Source organism: Amblyomma mixtum, chromosome 9, assembly GCF_055824585.1.
Source record: "Amblyomma mixtum isolate Tamu chromosome 9, ASM5582458v1, whole genome shotgun sequence".
NCBI lineage: Eukaryota > Metazoa > Arthropoda > Arachnida > Ixodida > Ixodidae > Amblyomma > Amblyomma mixtum.
This window is the reverse complement of record NC_143020.1, coordinates 59,198,340-59,218,303: the sequence shown is the minus strand read 5'-3', so window position 1 is coordinate 59,218,303 and position 19,964 is coordinate 59,198,340. Positions and strand designations below refer to the sequence as shown.

The 19,964-nt window shown below is 46.4% G+C and overlaps 1 protein-coding gene across 1 annotated transcript in view; it reads right to left on the bottom strand.

Moving 5' to 3' along the window:
- LOC149329208 (uncharacterized) overlaps positions 1-4,063 on the bottom strand; it is a 39,309-nt gene extending 35,246 nt beyond the window's left edge. The window contains exons 1-4 of the mRNA XM_089559202.1: positions 3,948-4,063; positions 3,230-3,300; positions 2,639-2,724; positions 1,465-1,539 (exon numbers count right to left, since the gene is read on the bottom strand). Of these exons, the coding sequence (XP_089415328.1) occupies positions 1,465-1,515 (51 nt within the window). The 5' untranslated portion in view covers positions 1,516-1,539; positions 2,639-2,724; positions 3,230-3,300; positions 3,948-4,063. The remainder of the gene's footprint in view (positions 1-1,464; positions 1,540-2,638; positions 2,725-3,229; positions 3,301-3,947) is intronic.
- Positions 4,064-19,964: the final 15,901 nt, after the last annotated feature.

Here is a 19,964-nt window from a genome sequence, read left to right as displayed (position 1 = left end):
CTCTTAATGTACTCTATAGTATTTTTCGCCCCGTTACACAATGCCCAATGTGCCTGTAAGGTATTTCAAATAAATAAAACACAAACAGTCGAGGAGCGCCAAAGCCGGTTTATGGCTAAAGTAAATTCCGGTATAGTTTACCAGCCAAATTCTGTCAGGGTTATCAGAAATTCGAGATAACAGTCTAGTTCACGTATCTTTTTTTGTTTTTTGGGCACTGCGAGACCCATAACAAGAAACTAACGGCTGTATTCTTTTTTCGGGGAAAAACTACATATGATAATATCCAAAACTGCCTCCATAGCCTCTGTATCCGCACGGAGTAGAATAGATCACTCGGATGTGGCGCGCCGTATGCGTGCGTGAGAATGCATTATTGGCTTATAACCGTGCGGCGTGAGATGAGATGTCCGTGTTCCGCAAGCATCAGTATGGATATATTGTCCTCTTTGTTTCGATGAAGACGGCATAGCCCTTTTATTAAGCATTCATTGTATAAATTCTTAACACTTTTAGAACAAACGTTCGGCAGGCATTTGGACGCCGTTGTTCCGGAGATCACTTAGAACCTAAAGCCAGTGGAAAAAGTAAGTTCATTTTCATTGCGCGTAATTCAACTAAAACTGAAACTTGTCCTAGTGCAGTGTCATAGGCCGCAAGGCTTAGTAGCGCCAGCTAAGATCTGTCACAAATTTATGATAACGAAGTCATGCATACAATTTCTGCATAGATTCAAGATACCCTAGCAGAAAAGTTCGACGGAAAAAATTGATTTAGAGTAGCGAGAATATCAGGATTAGGATTACATCAACATACGTTGAGATAGCGAGAAAGCAAAAAACAATAGAAGCGCATTATGGAGTGCGAGGAGAAATAAATGCACTTTTTCTGCTCCTCTGCTGAAATGTGATAGGCAGTCGTACCCAGCAATTTTTGACAAAAGCATTTTTGAGGGGGAAGCTGTTTATGAACGCAGTATTTTCACATAATATAAGATTTCACTGCAGCAATCAATATATACGCAGATCGGGCGACGGCAGTCTTGTAATTTGTTTATTCACGTTTTTCCTATCCTCAAAAGTGTTCCCCATTGGTTTTGTATGGCACTCTGAACTCTTCGATGGGATCTATGGAAACACTTTAAAAGAAAGATTTTGCTACATAACAGAATAATGGACCACAACCTTCAATATTTTCATGGCGTGTCTTACAGTTTTCCAATTTTCAAAATTTTTGCCCGAGAAAGCTGGACACGGTTACAACATTGGATGAACTCATGAACAGGTATGAAAGCACTGATAGTCTGAGCCACAGAAATACGTGAATTCCGCTGCCGGAACGTGGTCTACTACAGCTTTAAGGCAGAAAAACAGGTACGAGGAGGAATATTGACATCCACCTCATTCTTAAGCAGACTCGTTGCCAATTCACACAATGGTTCTTTAACACTTAGGCAGCACTTACCTCCACGTATGGAGCGAGGGACAAGTGATCAGCCATGATGTCTTCGTACATCCAATGTTCGAATCCTTCCAGCTTCTGCAAGAACACAAGGCTGCTAACCCAAAGACTACCTCGCATCTTATCTTTAACAATGAACTAAATATGTGAAAGCCAATGCCAACTCTGTAATGGTGTGGTTTCAAGGAGTTAAACAAAAATTACCTCTCTGATGACGACAATGTACGGCGGACGAACATCGCATGGACGGCGCATGGGCGGCGTAACATTATGCTGTAAATACTGCAGCTATTAACACGAAGACCACATCGGCTTAAATATTTGACAATAATGCAAATCTCTTAAAGGCAGAACCAAATATAGCGATAGAATCCCTGCCCAAAAATTCCGAAATGAATGAACGAAAACTCAACGATAACCTTCTCTCCTGGAGTAAAGTATATTTCTGTCTAGAATGGCAACGCTTTACGGTACATAAAAATTGAACCCATGGCCTTACGGCATTGCTGTGCATCGGAAACCGATATTTTCGCCCCTTTATACACGTTGAAATTATTTAGGAACGTTATTTTCGAAAATTTAAGGTGTTTTGCATACCTTTCCAATTCCGCGGTTTCCCTGATAATGGACTAAGTATCAACTGTGAAAGAAACCACATTTTAACACAAGCTGAAATAACAGGTCGTTCACAGTAGCAGCCATGAAAGAGGCACACAGTAGCAGCCCGTAAAAATGGACACAATGCGGGTGATCTGATGACTGTTAAGTTTTTCGAAAAGTTGTCAAACGACCCACTAAATCACAGTTGAGTGAACATTCCTGAAGTTTCGCCTTAACACCAAGTACAACTGCCCCGCCGCGGTGGCTCAGTGGTTACGGTGCTCGGCTGCTGACCCGAAAGACGCGGGTTCAATTCCGGCCGCGGCGGCCGAATTTCGATGAAGGCGAAATTCTAGAGGCCTCTGTGCTGTGAGATGTCAGTGCACGTTAATGAACCCCAGGTGGTCGAAATTTCCGGAGCCCTTCACTACGGCGTCCCTCATAGCCTGAGTTGCTTCGGGACGTTAAACCCCAATAAACCAACCAAGTACAACTAGTCTGACCTGTCACTGAACACGACATCTAGGACGAGAAAGAAGACGCCTTGAATGAAATCAGTGTATGAAGTGAAAATCACCTCGAGCAGTAGTGGAATAGGATGCGCGATGTATGCACCAAGAGCGCAGCGTCGCGCTTCACCGAAGGCCGTCGAGCGTTTAGGATCTGGAAATGAAAGCAATGGAGAAATAAATGGAATGTTGAACAGGTGACCGTAGAATACTACACTGAATGTGTTCGCCTTAGAGACTGCATGTGTTAGGCTTTTTAAGGGGCGAATGTGCACATAGGTAACTAATAGAAAGAAACGGAGCTATCGGTTTTTGAATACGTGTTGCCAATAATGCATGCTCGAAACAATGACTCTAGATTAGAATGTTGTGGCTCGATGGTGTTTATGGCGGTAAAGCAGTAGCATGACACAAAAAGCAAAATAGAAGACTTCATCTTATATCAAGCACTGCATTGAACTTGAATAGATCATACAGGAACATTCGATGTCATCGTTGTCCTGCACGAGCCGCTTTATACAGGGGTTTTAGGAAAGAGGGAAATTCCGCTGTACGAAAAGGACATTTTACATCTGTCGTCACAACTGGGCCTAAAGATACGGCTTGGTTAGTGACGCGATGTCATTTATGAACTTGAAACATAACAGAGAAATGTTCACCTTGCGCATTAGCCAATATTCTGGCGACAGTCCGAAAGAGATCTGGTAGAATCTTCACCACGTAGAATTTTCTAGAATTTCGAAAAGCGAAACACACATAAAGTGATATAACCTTAGATTGTGGAATGAATGGAAACATGAATGAATGGCAGCAAATATTACACACTTTTAAAACGTTATCCAGCGACTTCGCTGCTCTTTAGGATTAAGGAGAGGACAGAATAGCGCTTTTCAATGCAATGCAAGCAGGCAATACTTAAAGTAATTTCTTGAAACATTAAATCCTCATTAAACATCAAATTATAGAGTACAATCTTTATCTTATTAGCTCAGTAAACGCTGAGCTGCCATCAGCAGCCACCTCAGCGCTCTTCATAGAAATTCTCTTAATATCAAGAAGACATTGAAGATCAAGGAAAACTGACTCCTGTGCTAGTTATTTCGAGAACATATACGCACACAAGTTTTTCCCGTCCTCAACGATCAGCACACTTCATAGACACACGCATTTACTCTTCCCTCCCCGTGTTCCCTTTGAATGGGGAGGAAGCCGGGTGATTCACGACATTACATTTGTACGTCTCCTGTTTTATAATATTAGGTATACCCTCAACCATACGCTCCAAAACCTCACAAGATTCCATTGAAAACAATGCCTTCTGGAAAGCTTCGCCTTAAAGGCTGCACAACATCTGTTTAACGAAAAAAACTTCCTTACCTTAGTAACGGCGTCGCCTGAAAAGCCAGTCCAAAATAGCTGAGGGGCACGACTGGAAAGAATGTTAATAACGAACAGTTCTTTACTGAAATCAGAGAAAGCTTCGACAGGCAGTCATCAAAGTGGTGCAGACCTTCGGCCGTGCAGACCATGGCCACCGGCCGGGCTGCCAGTGTTATGGACCTTAGGAACATAAAGACTTGAGTGGAGTGGGGTCGTGCGGGGAACCTGGGGCGTGCCCCGAATTCAGTTTCATTCGCAGGGAAGTGCTCGATTTTTAGTGGTTTTGTTCTAATACTCTCATTTTCTGAAGGTCGTGTTAGCATGAAACACAAGGTGAACCAGTTCGTGGTTCATTTCGTACAGAGATTGTGGACCTTCTCGCTCTCGCAGAATGTTCGCGTTAATATCAAATGATTCAGCTCATTATGCAGCATAAGATTACAAGTCAAATCAAAGCGTAGCTATTAAATGGATTCGCACCGATGACCTTTGGTTCCTCAAACTACGACTTCTTGAAACTTCAAACGTCTATTACGGCCAAACTAATAGACGAAGGACATTCCAAGTGGTGTCAAGCCATTTCCCTTCTTGCGCTGCATACGTTGGCATAAAAAAATTAGATATCGGGATATAACGGAAAATTTGAAAAGGATACAGCGAAGATTTCTAATGACGCAATATCGTTCGATATTGCTAATCCTCGATACTCATACGCTGTCTCAGCGTTTTACTCTTTTTTTTTCTTTCAAGTGAATGCCAACAAGACTAAAAAAAACGGCCGCCACCGTCTGGAAGACGTTGAGGTAACGAGCGTTAGCTTTTGGTTTACTGGAATTGATATCAACCATATTGGACCCTGACGTCATTGCCACGCGGCAGGTAGTTTTTTCTACTATGCTATTCTAGATGGCCCTACAAGTCACAATACGAGATGTGTTTCCTAGTTTCCGCCAGAAGCCGCAGCGGTGGCTCCGTGGTTATGGAGCTCGTCTGGCGACCCGAAATACGCGGGTTCGCTCCCGGCCGCGGCGCTGTAATTTCAAAGGAGGCGAAATTCTAGAGGCTCGTGTACTGTCCGATGTCAGTGCTTGTTAAAGAACCTCAGGTGGTCGAAATTTCCGGAGCCCTTCACTGCGGCGTCCCTCATAGCATAAGTCGATTTGGGACGGTAAACCACCATAAAACAAGAAAAGTCCCAACAAGTTCTCGCGTGCTCTCGGCAACTGACGGCGATAACTGATAACAAAAGCACGGTCAGCAATGCGCTGCCTGCTTGACACACTGGACGAGAGCGGTATTCGGATGGGGAGAGAGAGAGAAAGACTTAATTGTAACAAGAATTCGGGGCACGCCCCAGGGTCCCCGCACGACCCCGCTGCACTCAAGTGTTTATGTTCCTAAGGTCCATAACACTGGCAGCCCGGCCGGTGGAGATGGTCTGCACGCGGCTGTCTGACCTTGCTGCCGTGGTCGTAGCCATGGGTGCGCTCTCTTGAGGCCGGAGTCCGAATTCTGGAGACAAGCCGCGGAGCCTGCGGCTGACACGATGGACGGGGGTTCGCACAAGAGGCACCGGGCTTGTGCTTCGGCTCTCCGAGGAAGGATGGAGCATCAGCCGAGAATACCCAAGCGACCTCCACCAGATGTCACAGGCCAGACGGAGAACAGTCGTAGACGTAGAGGGGGACCGCAGAACAGCCGAGGGTTTTAATCGCCCAGAACAGAGCCAGCTCGAGCGCGCCCCACGCGAACGCGACCACTTCGTCCTCGTCGTTGTTGTTGTTGTTGTTGTCCTCTAGAAAATGGCGCATACCCACTGCGGGGGATAGGCCAAGACACAGTGGCCGATCTCGTCCTCGTCACGGCTTAGCGCGCAGGTAGCTCGAGCCAGGTCCGTGGCAATATTCATCAGCCCACTCGAAGCTCGTGAAAAGAGCAATTGTCCATTCAGTTTTTAACAATGTTGTAAAGAAAACATGCGAGCACAGATTGGAGCAAAGTTTCCACAACCAAGTAGATCGTTTGACAGAGGCCGGTTACCTTTCACAAGTTTTGGTCTCCGTCGCAGTAAAACTGCAGAAAAAGTTGAGGTGTGCTGCCAACAGCAAAACTGATAAGGAGAAAAAGAAAAAAGTCGCCGTTGTGCCATATCTGCATCAGGTCTCGCATAACCTGGAGAGAATTGGGAAGCATGTGGGAGTCGACGTCGTTTTTCGGCACCTATACGATTGTCCAGCCCGGTCAAAACAGTAAATTTTGCCAACAGGGAACCACGCGGCTGCCTGAAAAGGCATGCGAAACAATTTGTCCCCTGCCAGGAGGGAGTCATCTACTCTTTGCCGTTGTCATGTGGGAAGCAATACATCGGCCAAACCGGCCGATGTATGAACGAAAGACTGAAAGAGCATGATTATAATGTCGCACGTGGGCCTATCGTAGGCCACGTATCGAAACACTGTAGAAACTGCAAAAGTGATGATGTTGATGACGAAGATGACAATGATGCCTGCGTACCATTGTACAACGAGTGCGTTGTGATAGGTAGGAACCGCGATTCGCTGACAAGAGAAATCATAGAAGCACACATAATAGCAAGGCTCCCTGAAGAATGCATAAGCGCACCATCTCTACTGCTGTCAGGAAAAGAAAAACGCTACCTTGAATGTGAATGTTGACACGCGTGTGCTTTATTCTGTTTTTTTTTGAATTTTTTGTTTCCGCTGCATGACTTGTGTGTATTACTTTTCATTTTTCACCGCCTGCTAGGTACTTATTCCGGCTGGCAGATAATAAAGATTTCAGTTGTAAGTCAGCGCTGTGTTGTGTCTCTGCCTGTGTCCTTCTTGTCCCGTTCGTTGCGCTGTAGTCATGGAATATCGGAACCAACTCGCCCAGCAACTTACCATGAACCCTTTCGCATTTCTTACATCCTTTGGGGGCTCAGCTGTTATGGCGCTCGGCTGCTGACCCGAAAGACGCGGGTTCGATCCCGGCCGCGGCAGTCGAATTTCGATGGAGGCGAAATTCTAGAGGCCCGTGTACTGTGCAATATCAGTGCGCGTCAAAAAACCTCAGGTGGTCTGAATTTCTGGAGCCCTCCACTACGGCGTACCTCATAGCCGCGTTGCTTTGGGATGTTGAACCCCCCATAAACCATTAATATTATGGTAGTATGCGACGGATACTACGGAAAGAAAGTTTTGATGCCTTATATGCCTCACAACATACTGAATTTTGAGTGTTCATGAATTTTATCTGTTGGCTATAACAACTCCATTTCTGTAAAGAGCGGAACTGAAAATTAGGACCTGAAAAAAAAAAGAGTTCAGTATTTTCTCTCTTACACAAGTTCATGATTGGTTCAGATAACTGCTATCATTGACGATGCCCTTTCGCCATTGACGCACTCAATTCTCCATGCCATCTTTCAAAATAGGAAAAGAGTGAAGATGCTCATAGATCAAGCCCTCAGTACAACTGGCACCAGGTTGACCAAAGTGCTCATCTTACACATGCTTTCAGAGAGGACATTTCCTCCAAAGTTTACCGCGTTCTACTGCATTTTTAACGATACCCAAACAATGATGACTCGTGAATTCAAGGTACCTTATTTCTGTTCCTTCTTATACCTTTTCTGAGAGTGTTCTGACCCCTAATGTTCCGAATTTCCTTTTCGCTATGCCGGTCTTCAACATTGCCTTCCCTTTCGCCCTGTCGTCCCCTCATACCTTTGTCTTCACCTCGCGCACAGATTGGTGCTGATGAAGGATGAGGACTACAGCTATGCACCTGCGAAATCGTTGCATATAATTAGCGCCATCGGATTTAGGGAGATTTCTAAGGTGAAGAAAGATGAGAACTGCTCAGAGATCGCGTACGACGGAAATTTCACTAACGTAGGTCACTGCTGATATCATCCACAATGGCATGCATAGAGCTCCACATATGGAAGGGGTCTCTACGTAAAGATTGATTGCTCCTTCGAATAGAAGACGCCCCCAACTTTCATTTTGATGAACATTCTTTGAATTTTATCTTAGAGGACGGAAGCTACGTCCCGGAGAGAAAAATTGTATTACACTTCGTACACTAATGGCAGATGGCAGCGTGTGCCAGTTTCTGAACCATCACAGGTTTCACTTAATGCTGAAGCAGTTTGAGGTAAATAGGCCGTGCGTTCAGAAATAGAACGAAACTATGGTTTTAAAGCTGGCGCGTCTTGTCCTCGAAACAGTGCATTTGAGATGAGCGTAACGTAGGAAAGCTCGCAACGACCACGGTGGAATGTTTCGCGATTTGAAATCGGATAAACTATTTAATGAGCGGACATTTTTTTGCCACAGTATTCTTTTCTATTAGCTGAACCGCTAGGTAGGTAGGATTTAGATATTTTGTTTTGCGGCTATGTTCGCTGGAAGTTGCATGTATCGTCTTGGAAGTAATTAAAATCTTACGACTGAAACTAAATCAGTGGCACGATGCTCGATGATGTCACAGCCCAGAAGAAAAAGATCAGAAGGATTTCAGTGGAGAGCGCAGCTCTTAGACACACGTTCCTGGTTTCCGCGTTGAATTCGCCGTCGGCGCAGTCGGCGTAACCGGTTGTCTAAGTAGCGCAGCGAAACGCCACCTGAGAGGTGGCTGCCACGAGAATATCCTGGACGGTGGCTAACAGTACAACACGCTATTTGCCAACGCTAGCAGGTAGCGCCTGAAGAGCTATGCTCAAAGTTTCCTATACTGAGTATCGTCTGTCTTTTTTTTTCATGGTGAACATTTATCAAGTTATTAAGATTACTTATAAGATAAAGTTACGATTGAGCTTGATTGTTAAAACACTATGGCATGCCCAGTTATTTAGAGATATATGTTTACTGAGGTTAAAATGCTTTGTCTCCAACAGCATTCATGTCTCGATTCAATGTCAAGAGCCCCACAAGATGTGAATGACTTTGGGGCAGAGCTGCAGCAATTGAATGTGTTATAGCTATGTCTTTGCCTACACCTCCTTGTGCGTATAATGTGTTCGCTGCTCAATATCACTGAAAAGTCGTGACGTCTACATTGGTTCGCGGCAACCTAGAATAATGTTTCAGGTACTGCGTGAGCTCCTCTTTCTAGAAAGCCCCGTAGCCGAGTAAGTTAATCGGAATGGCGTTTCACTTGTAATATCTGAAACGTGTTTAGAGATATTTCAGAGTGGAGCACTGTTGAAGCTAAAACTTGATAACTCTGTTGCCCTTATTTTGGGAATATGAATAGAAAGGAATATATGAAAGGACTATGAAAGGAATATAGTCCCAGCTATATACTTAGAACTTTTCTGCAAAACGTTCCTCCTACTAAGTTGAAACATAGGTGGAACTAAACTACGAAAGTTGAAAAGGAGTGTCCACCAGTCAGAAGGCATCTAGAACATAAAGAAATTTGAGAGAGCGAGCGAATTGGAGAAGTAGTGAATGAAGGAATGATTGAGTCAGTGAGCATTTGAGTGAGCGAGTGAGCGAGCCAGTCAGTGAATCGGTGTGTGAACCAGTGGGTGGGAGCGTCAATGGTTGAATGAGTGAGTGAGTCAGGAAAAAGTGAGTGAGTGAGCGCGCGAGTCAGTTTACCAAACCTTCACCACCGCCATGTTCAGGAACTCAAGGGAAAGCGCATTCTTCGAATGCGAAATCTCAACGCAACGCGCGCTCTCATAATTACGTTTGTACGCTTATAAGTAGCCTTACTCTCAATATATCCCGATTATGCATGAAGGCTTCTTTCTAAACAAGTCTTTTGGGAGGGTAGTGCTACGTTTAGCCAGCTACTGGGAACGGCGCTGTTAACGCGCCTCGAACAGGCCGTAGCTCATAGGCCTCCTTATCGCAGCTTCTCTGCACAGAGATTTCGGTTGGTCTCACCCACAACAAGCTTACCGAAGCATTGTTGCGCAAGTAATGCCGCGCTAGCATCCCAGCGTGCAGGCTACGCCCTACTGCCGCTAGTGAATCTCCACCCCCTCCGCCCCCACAGTCGATTTCTGCATCGCTGCCATCATCCTAATTAACTTCATAGGTGAGCCAAACCTCTTTGTCTGGAGAGCCTCACAAGAATGGAAAGTCAGCCTCAGCTCAGCGACCCTTCCGACATCGCACCGGAGTTTGCAATGGGGAGTTCATCATGGGGCAGACTTTTAACAGAGTTGCGTAGCTAAAAATTGCGCCACTTACCGTGCAAGATTTCCTTACTTGTATCAGGAGCCACTAGTTTATAAGTAATATCCCGAATCGATGCACGGGCTGTGAGAAACACCGTATGGGAAAGCTCAGTATTCAATCAGACCATCTAAGAGGCATTAACGTGCAGCGACATGGCGCAGCACAATGGCGTAAATCCATTTCACCTGTGTGGCTATTTGGCCACCACTGCCGAATTACGATCTAGCAACTATGAGATCCAGCAACCACTGAGCCACAGCGACGGCCTCATCTTTGAGAACCAGGCATTGGTGCAGCAACTCGAGCATATATACGTCTATTTCCCCGACCACAAAGCTTCCTTATGACCATCAAGAACTGTTAGTGGAGTGTTTCTTGAAGAAAGAATATGTGCGAAAAAGAAGTCTGTAATTGCACATACATGGCTTTCGCCAATTCTTCGCCTCAATCTATCGAAAAGTTGAAACAGCTGATGAGCAGCTCTGAAATTTCGCATTAGGAAGATTTTTTTTTTTTTTGTTCTCTCTGAACTGCGTCCTGATGTACAGTTGGACCAGCCGCACAAGGTAAGCGTTGAAAGCGGCCACCGAACGACAAAATCATGAGCTTTAGAAAAGTAGAATGCCGTGGCAATGACCCGCGAGTTATTTAAAAGGCTCATGCAGGTCCAAATGACGTGAAAGTGCAGATAGACGAAGCAAGAATAAAGCAGCCAAGCTTGAAAGATCAGGAGAAAAACTAGATTTAAACCGTTAAATTGCAGGAAGTTGAAACGTCACTGAATGGAGCATAAAAGTAAAGATACTATTTATATTCAGTCGGTCTTACAAAATTCTTTTCTTTTAGAGAATTCGCTGCGCTATTAACAGTTGGTGAACAGCGGCTATGGCTGAGTACTGAGTGCGTTCGCCTACTGAGCCGGATTTCGGTACTGTCTCGGCCGCGGCGGCCGTGTTTTGATGGAGACGAAACCGAAAAGGCATCCGTGTGCTGAGCGATTTCAGTGCACGTTAAAGATCCCCGGGCGGTCGAAATTATTGTGGATATCTCCATTGCGGCACTTCTTTCTCTCCTTCTTTCCCTCTCACCTTCCTCGCTTGGCGCGGTTTGGGTGTCCACTGAGATGAGGAACCATTACTGCACATTTGAAGCGAAAAGCTTCACTACGCTAGTCAACACCGCGCTTCGCGTCAGCCGGCGTATCTTGACGTGGTTTGGGTGTCCACTGAGATGAAGGACCATTACTGCGCCTTTTGAGGCGAAAAGCTTCACTACGCTAGTCAACACCGCGCTTCGCGTGAGCCGGCGTATGTCGGAGCACGAGTGATGTCACGCACGGCGCAGGCTACTGCGCATGGGTGCCGCCGCTTCTCGACCTCGCCACCATTTGACCTTTCACCACAGCCGTGCGCAGTGCGCATTTGAAAGGACGGGTATATAAGGCGCACTTGCCCATAGAACAGGCGCACGCTGCCGCGCGCTATGCGTCATCGTTTGACGTTCGCCGCAAGCACGTGTTTATCGCGGATCACCGCAGCTTTTCGCTTCGAGATATCCAGACTTAACCTTAACTAAGCCCCAGCCAAAAGTTTTTCATTCCTAAAAGAACAATTTTCAGTTAACAATTGGGACAGGATTAGGGGGTGTAACTTTCGAACTATCAGAGCACGTTAAAGATCCCGAGGTGGTCGAAATTATCCGGGGCCCTCCACTACGACACCTCTTTCAACTTTTCCTCCCACAGTCCTCCCTTTCCTTACAGCGCCGTTCGGGTGTCAACCGGGATAGGAGACAATTAGTGCGCCATTTCCTTTCCTGAAAAACCCATTTTCACTTTTCAGTCAACAGCTGTTAGAGGATTACGGGGGGAGGCGGGGTGTGAATATCGTTTTCTAAACTGTCTGTGCACGTTAAAGATATTCAGGTAGGAAAATATTTTAATGAAATTGTTTAGGCGGTAGTAGCGGCGGGTGGAGCTCTCATTCCTGAACCCCATTGGCGTAGGCTGCTGTCCGCGCTCTTTCGATGAGTTCTATTAAGGCGGAAGCCTTTAATGCCTCATCGTTGTAAGCAGGAGCTGTCGACAAGAAATGTCACGCTTTTCAGTTGGTCGAAACGGTCGTAACGTCACAGTGCGCGAATTTCAAACGGGGCCAATTGTACTTTGGCTACTAACCACGCAACCAATTAAAGGGATCATATAGTGATACTCCAAGTAAGTTTGAGTTTAGTTAATTGCTTACTTAACCATTTAGTCAAATTAACCTTCCTAGTCAGACCAGATAAATAAATAAAACCGACTAAGAAATTGGCCGAGCTTGGGAATCGAACCCCGGTCTCCGGAGTGCGAGTCGAGCACGCTACCACTCCGCTATGCCAGCTCGATGGTTTGGAATGAACAAAGGTGCGTCTAGTGAATACGGTGTCTTCGTTCACTCCCATCTTCCTCCCTTCCCGTTACGGCGAGGTTCAGGTGTGCACCGAGATATGCGAGACAGATACATTTCCTTTTCTCAAAAACAATTTACTGACGAGCAAGGCGTATTTGTCCGCGTTTCAGATTGGTCCAAATTGTCGTGATGTCACCACGCGCGAATTTTGACGGGTGTCCACCGAAATATGTGAGACAGTCGACCGGGCAGTGGATGAGTCTGGCTCCCTGAATTTCACCAAGGACTCCATGATCATATATCATGATCTCACCAATCATTTTAAACTAGAGAGGAGAATTTTCCCCCCTCCAGACAAAAGACTTACTAAAGAACAAGAGGTTAAGTGGCGTCGTCTACAGACGAGATCGATACGCACCCCATCACTCCTCGCGCACATTTATCCAGATCTTTACAACCCAAACTGCAAACACTGTGGCCAACGTGCTACCTACGATCACATCCTGTGGGACTGCAAAATAGAGCCACCTCCGGGTGATCTAGTTACTGCTCCTTCTCTCGAGCGGTGGGAGACCGTGCTGGCTAGCTCTGACCCCAGAACGCAAGTTTTGGCGGTGAAGTGGGCTGACAAAGTCGTCGAGGGCTATGTACTCTCGACCACTTAACGCGACCTCTTGCCAAGCTCTTCCCGGCGAATGGAAGGAAGGAAGGAAGGAAAAACTTTATTTTACTCTAGTCCTTTTTCCTGCGGTTTGGGAGCATCTTCAGAGGCGTTTTCTCCTTGATTTTACCCCCAGGAGTCTTCTCTGTCGAAGTCGTCCGCCTCTAATCAGTGGTCGGTTGCCCTCAGTCCAGGGCTCCGCTGGCCACTAAAATGTTTTACAAACAAAAGAGACAGTTACTGCGCAACTTTCTTTCGTCAAATACAATTTTCGACTAGTGCTACTGAGATATGCGAGACAGTTAATGCGTAATTTCCTTTCCTCAAATACAATTTTCATTTTATTCATTACGGCCCCTCTTTCTTCTTTCACTCTACTTCCTCCCTTCCTGTACAGTGCGGCTCAGGTGTCCACCGAGACGACAGAGAATTACTGCGCCATTTACTTTCCTTAAAAAGCGTTGCGTTCAAAGGGCAAGGCATCGCGCCGAGCGGGTGATGGCGTTCAATGGACTCCGTGGCAGCGCTACAACACGCTGTCGCGTTCCACTCCTAAAGGCGAAGCTTAAGCGTCATTAACTGGCAGTTAATTAATGCACCAACAAAATGTGAAGTGAACAATCGTGTAGCAGAATGCTGCACTCAGGCTTTCGCCTTTCAGCACTTTAGCCGCTAAAGTTCCCCGTAATTTTTTGACTCGTTTCGTCCGAGCTGGTCGCAGCGCTCTTTTTTATTCAATGAGAGTTGAAATTAAAGAGAAAGTCATCCGGATTGAAAGTAGGCTCATGTTACTGAGACATCGCGCAAGGCGCTTGTGAAGAAAATTTCTCGGCGATTAAAGAACAAATTGGCAGTGGCTTAGATCTGCTATCCCGGGATATACGTCGTGTGAGCAGTGACGTCACGTGGCTCTGCGCCGCCGGCAGCAGCAAGCGCGTGCGGCGAGGCGCGCCAGCTGTGCACAGCATGGTCGACGGAAGGAGCACGCGAAACGGCGACACCTCAAGTCCTGGGAGGACTGGGAGACCCTGCTGCGCTCGGAGGACCCGGCCGTGCAGACCATCGGCACCGGCTGGGTTGCAAGTGTTATGGACCTTAGGAACATAAACACTTGAGTGCAGTGGGGTCGTGCGGGGACCCTGGGGCGTGCCCCGAATTCCTTTTACAATAAAGTTTCTTTCTCTCTCTCTCTCTGGCCATTGTCGCTCACGCTACAAAACGTAGTTTAACATCAAATCATGTAAGGAATATCATTACAGCTCCATCTGCCACGGATACCCACGCTGCACTGGGTGCTGTCATTTCTCTACTAGTGTAACATCTATTGTAAGGGCCTCCTGGATGATTCGCTTCTTTTTTCCCCTCAATCACCTCAATAAAAACGCGGCCGCAGCGCTCCGATTCAAGCCCCGGTATTCTGGCTCAGTAGCAGAGCGCACTAACCATTGAGCCGCCGTGGCCAGCACTTTAACTGAAAATTGGTTTTGAGGCAAAAAAATGGCGCAATATTATAGAGAGAGAGAGAGAAAAAACTTTATTTGAAGAGGAATTCGGGGCACGCCCCAGGGTCCCCGCACGACCCCAGTGCACTCAAGTGTTTATGTTCCTAAGGTCCATAACACTGGCAGCCCGGCCGGTGGCGATGGCCTGCACGGCCGGGTCCTCCGTGCGCACCAGGGTCTCCCAGTCCTCCCAGGTCTTGAGGTTCTCTAGGTCCCGCGGGGGAGGGTCCGCCGGGCAGAGGGAAAGGATGTGGAGGGAAGAAGCGAAGGGTTCTGGGCATACAGCACATGCGGGAGTGGGAAAGGATGGCTGATAGTGGGTTAGGTTAAGGGGTGAGGGGAGAGTGTGTGTCTGTAGTCTGCGCCAGAGTGTTGCGTGTTTGTTATCTAGGGAGAGGTGGGGCGGGGGGTAGAGCTGGCGTGAGGCTCTGTAGGCTTGCGTCAGCTTGCTGAATGAGTGCATGCGCTCCTTCGTGAATCCCCAATCCGAGGCCACCTGAGCCCGGTTTAAAGAACCCCGGGCTAAAACGTTGGCGGCCTTGTTTCCGGGATTCCCGGAGTGCGCGGGCACCCATGTCAGCTCCGCTTGGCAGGGCGGGGGTGCATCGGGCGAGTCCAATATGCCAAAAGCAAGGACATAGCTAGGCCTCGAGCAAAATTTAGAATCGCAGTTTTAGAGTCACTTAAGATGTACCGGGCTTCCGTGCGGGCGATAGCAAGTGCAATGGCAGCTTCCTCTGCAGCTTCTGGGGAGCAGCTTCATCACCCGTGCAGGCAGCGTCCACCCATACGGCGTCCGGCTCGGGGCCGTACGCTCGATGGAGTGCCTTCGCACGGGCTCTGCGGCGCTGCTCATGGTGGGACGGTGCATATTCCACGAGAGCGGCCTTATAAGGACCCAGGTAGCACACGGCAGCGGGCCAATATTGGAAATCCACTGGCAAAGCGTGGCCCTAAGTAGGCCCAGAGTTGCGAGTGAGCATCCGATATTGGTTGTGCCACTCCTTAGCACATCCAACAATGGCCCTGGTTGTCCGTCGCTTTACCAGTATTGGCTGAGCCGTAATTAGATCCTGGCTATCATGGGCCAGGTTAGCCAGGATTGCCCCACTGTTTGCCATTGCTGGCTGTGCCATCATCGAATCCTGGCTATCATGGGCCATGTTAGCCAGTGTTCTTCCACTCTGCCAGAATTGGCTATGCCATTTTCGGGAGCTGGCTATATTGGCCTAGGATTGCCACCGCTTATCCAGTGTTCAAAGTATACTGGCAAACGTTGGTAAACATTGTGTCATCCATTAAAATGGGTTCAAAATTATTTTTATTGTCGAGTACCATATCGGCAGTTCATAATTTTCGAACGCGCTAAAACATGCGAGTTCAAAGATTTGGTTTTATTTATTATTATATTTTAACCGAACACTTTTGCAGTTTGTGAGCAAAGCTACCCATGATTCCGTTGGAAAAGCTGCACTCTGGTTGCGCAGTGAGCAGCAATAATACGTTTAGAAGAATTGCGATCGAACTCCTGTTGATCAGAATTAACGTTCTGATTACACCCGAGACGCCTTCAACAAAAATTGTCAACAGGCGCCTTCAACAAAAATCAAATAAGTTTGATTTGATTAAATTTTTGGAATAAAAAAATCACTTTTTTTTATTCGCTCTAGGAATTCACTGCCGCAGTGCGCAGCTGGTGTCTGCTTCATGGAGATCGCGATACAAACGTAATAGATTAGCGCAAGTGCATTCGCTAAACCGAAATTGTGCTCAGTTTTGGCAACGTCCAGAAACGAAGCAGTCGCCTCATAATTTCGAATTATGCGTTGCGCTCGTGAAATATTAGGCGGGTGCTTCATAAACGCACGCGGACACGCGCTAAGCGATTCCTACGCTTCCCTACCTCGTGCCCTGTGATCGCGGCTTTCCCGTGTTTTCTGATTTGCTATTTCCTTCCTTTTCTGCAAATCGTAGTGTTGGAAATTGTTGTTTTTGACCATTTTATTCTTCTGTTGCGTAATTTTCATTGGGGGCAATATAGCTCTTGCTCACGTCCTTGCATATTTACTCGCAAGTTTTTTTTTTTTCGAACATGACCTTTATTGATGAAAACCATCGAAAGTAGTTGCGAACGACAATTCAATATGCCTTTGTTTGTTTTTGCTTTTTTTGCGCGAAACTTCCACACCAACAAACAATTTGAGGATTCCTCGACGACCACTGAATAAATGGACTGACAACTGGCGTTGGACGCATGTTAACCTAGCTTGTTTGGCGTATGTACGGTACATGAAACTATGAAAGAGCGCGCATTCTGCTTGGATATTTTTTGCTTTATATTTTTGTTATTATGTGGTAACATTTTAAGCTATCTTGAACTAACAGAAGCCACATCATACTGCCCCACAAAATACGCGAGTGTCTGAAGTCGTTTTGGCGAAATTCATCTTGAAGCTCCAAGTTTTTCACTTCAAAATTTTCGGGCTTTTACTGCAGCTTTGTAGCAATTCTTTGACGCTTTCGTGTTTCCCATCCGCTTGTTCCTTGTAGGTATATCTTTCCGTACTGCCTGTGGCCATGTGACTCGTTCTCTAAAAATTCCAAACCTTTTTCACGTGTTTTGGCCCTTTCCCTCTCTCTTTCAATTCTTCCCATATCTCCCCACCTGTTCTCCCGGCCGCACCCTTTTTTTTAGGTAGCGGGCTAACCCCCCATTCCGCGAAGCGCTTTTTTTTTATTTTTGGTTGTCACTTCCTCAAAGCTATTTTCCCTCGCGCGCAGCTACGCGCTTCGCTGTTCGTGCACCCTTCCACGATCTCCCTGTCTCCACCTTTCAGCTTGAGGACTTTTCTCGGAACCACAAAACCTGTGTAAAGGAAAATGACTCTATCCCCTCCAGCCAACCCCCCCCCCCCCCCCACACCATCGTCTCCACTGCTCGTCTTGGAACCGCGCGACGCATCACAATAAGACATTCTTGACTCCACGGCGGAGCCCAACCACGTGCACAACCAACACGACGAAAATGCATGCACACTCGAGCTAGCACCGTTCATAGCCTGTGCACGCGAAAAGCCACGCTCATATATTAGGAGAGCTCCGACGCTGTTCGTACCGCCTGCAAGATCTTATTTGTAAGTACTAAAACTCTTTTATCTTGATATACGTCTGGAAGTTAAAGTGGTTTTATAGTAAACGTTGCTTTGACTACATGCGCCTTTATTTTTTCGGCAGGAAAACAGAGGGAGCCAAAAAGCACGAGGACGACTTCTGTGTACCCACTCTCATTGCGAAAGGGCTTGCTTGACGTCGTGCGCAGTGTAATTGTGGCCGAATGGTGAGAATTTAATTTTTCATCTTTGGTGAGATGAACTCACTGAAGATTCACTACTTTAGCTGACAGCGGGTTTGAACTCATATGACCTGAGATGAGATGCATTCGGGAGTATGTCCTTTACCGCTTATGCACGACGGAAATCAGAACCGCTTAATTAATTTTCCACTGCAGACCAGTTGGTAAGAATATGTGTAATACTTCCGTACTGTTTCTTTTTGCCTTCTACACTTGCAGACTCAATAGAAAATCCGCAATTTCTGGTTAAAGCTTTTGCCCAAGTCCTCTCGCAATGAAAAAGGGCATTGAAAAATGCAATGAAAAAGGGCATTACTCTGGACTATCAGACTAGTATTTTTGTGTGGTTTGCAAGTCGCAGTTTCGAATCCAATTATAGCATGCATGCGAAGCGACTAAGATAAAACAAAGGTGCCCTGAGTTCCTTGCGTTCAGCGTATTTCGCAAAAAATCGAAAGCCGTATTTTTAACCCTATTAAAAAAAACTAATCAAAAATGTTGTTTTGACGTCCATGTCGAAGAGACGCTACAACCTGTGCATATTTACTTGAATAAAAAATTAGCTCGCAATTTAGAGATACGAGTTATGATATTAAAACAAAATAATACATTAATCTGTTTTCAATCTCACATTAATTTGCTTATCTCGCATTGAATATATTTACTGGGAGTGCGACACAACGCATTGGACTAAATTAAACCATTTGGTATAAGAGAAGTTTAGTAAATTAAATTCCACTTTGTGCAACTAATGTGGTGCTGGTTCTTAAGAATAAATTTAAAAATATCCTGTAAAGTATGTTGCTATTGTCTTCACGATGACTGTGTTTCACAAAATTCGGTGTTATTTAATCGTTTTTGTTTTTGTTCTGTGATGGCCATAATTCAACTTACCATGACATCATGCATCTCGATCGTTGCAGGCTTGGCGCTTCGTGAGGCCATCGTGCAAGAGCTGGACGAGGAATTTGTTTGAATGCAGTCCAGCAGCCCTCTTGCAAGTGGAGTGCAACGATTACTTCGAATATGACTGATCAGTTCACTGGAGGACAGCTCCGTTGAGCATTTTATGGATGCCTTACCCTTCCGCAGCAGCTTGCCCAGATGCTTTGCCCAAACTGATCGGAACGCACCAAACTTGAAAATAAATTGTTTTCCCACAGCCTCTGCCACCATGCTCTTGGGCCCCCTTTCTTTACTCTCCAGGGTGGCTGGTGGTAGCGCAAACCATCCTGTGCGGGCTAAAATCGTGATTCTTGTAACTCAAAGCAATAAACGGGTCTTTTTTCTGGAATTCTTTCGCACCCTCTATTATGAATATTTGCTAGGTAGAATGGTATGTACATCCATCCACAGTGCCGGTCATTGGCGAGTGGGTTAATTGCATGTGCCAGCGTTCGAAAGCTGGATGCCATTATTCGAAAGCTGGAAACCATTATTCGAAAGCTGGATGCCATTATTCGAAAGCTGGAAACCATTATTCGAAAGCTGGCTACCAATGTTTGAAAGTTGGATACCAGTATGAGACCTTTGCTGGCCCATGCTGCAGAACGAACATCGGTACTGCGTTGGCCGCTTGATCGTCCGAACATTGGCCCAAAACTGGCATGAAAGTAGGTCCAATGTGTAAAGTGGTAGCGCTCGGCCCAAATGCCAGTGTAGGACCGATGTTCGTGTCAATTTTTGCCAACAGTTGACCGACCTTCGGCCAATGTTGTTGTGCTGCCTGGGGAGCTGCTGGTGAAGGGTTCGTGGGATGGCGAGGGGGATTGGGTCGTTGGCCGGTATTTCGATTCCGAGGGAGTCCAGGATATACCGACCTCCAGTTCCCCGATCGTAATGTGGAGGCCCAGGCTGTCTGTCTGTGGGTGTGTTGAGGGGAAGATGAAGTGCTACCTTGAATGCCTTG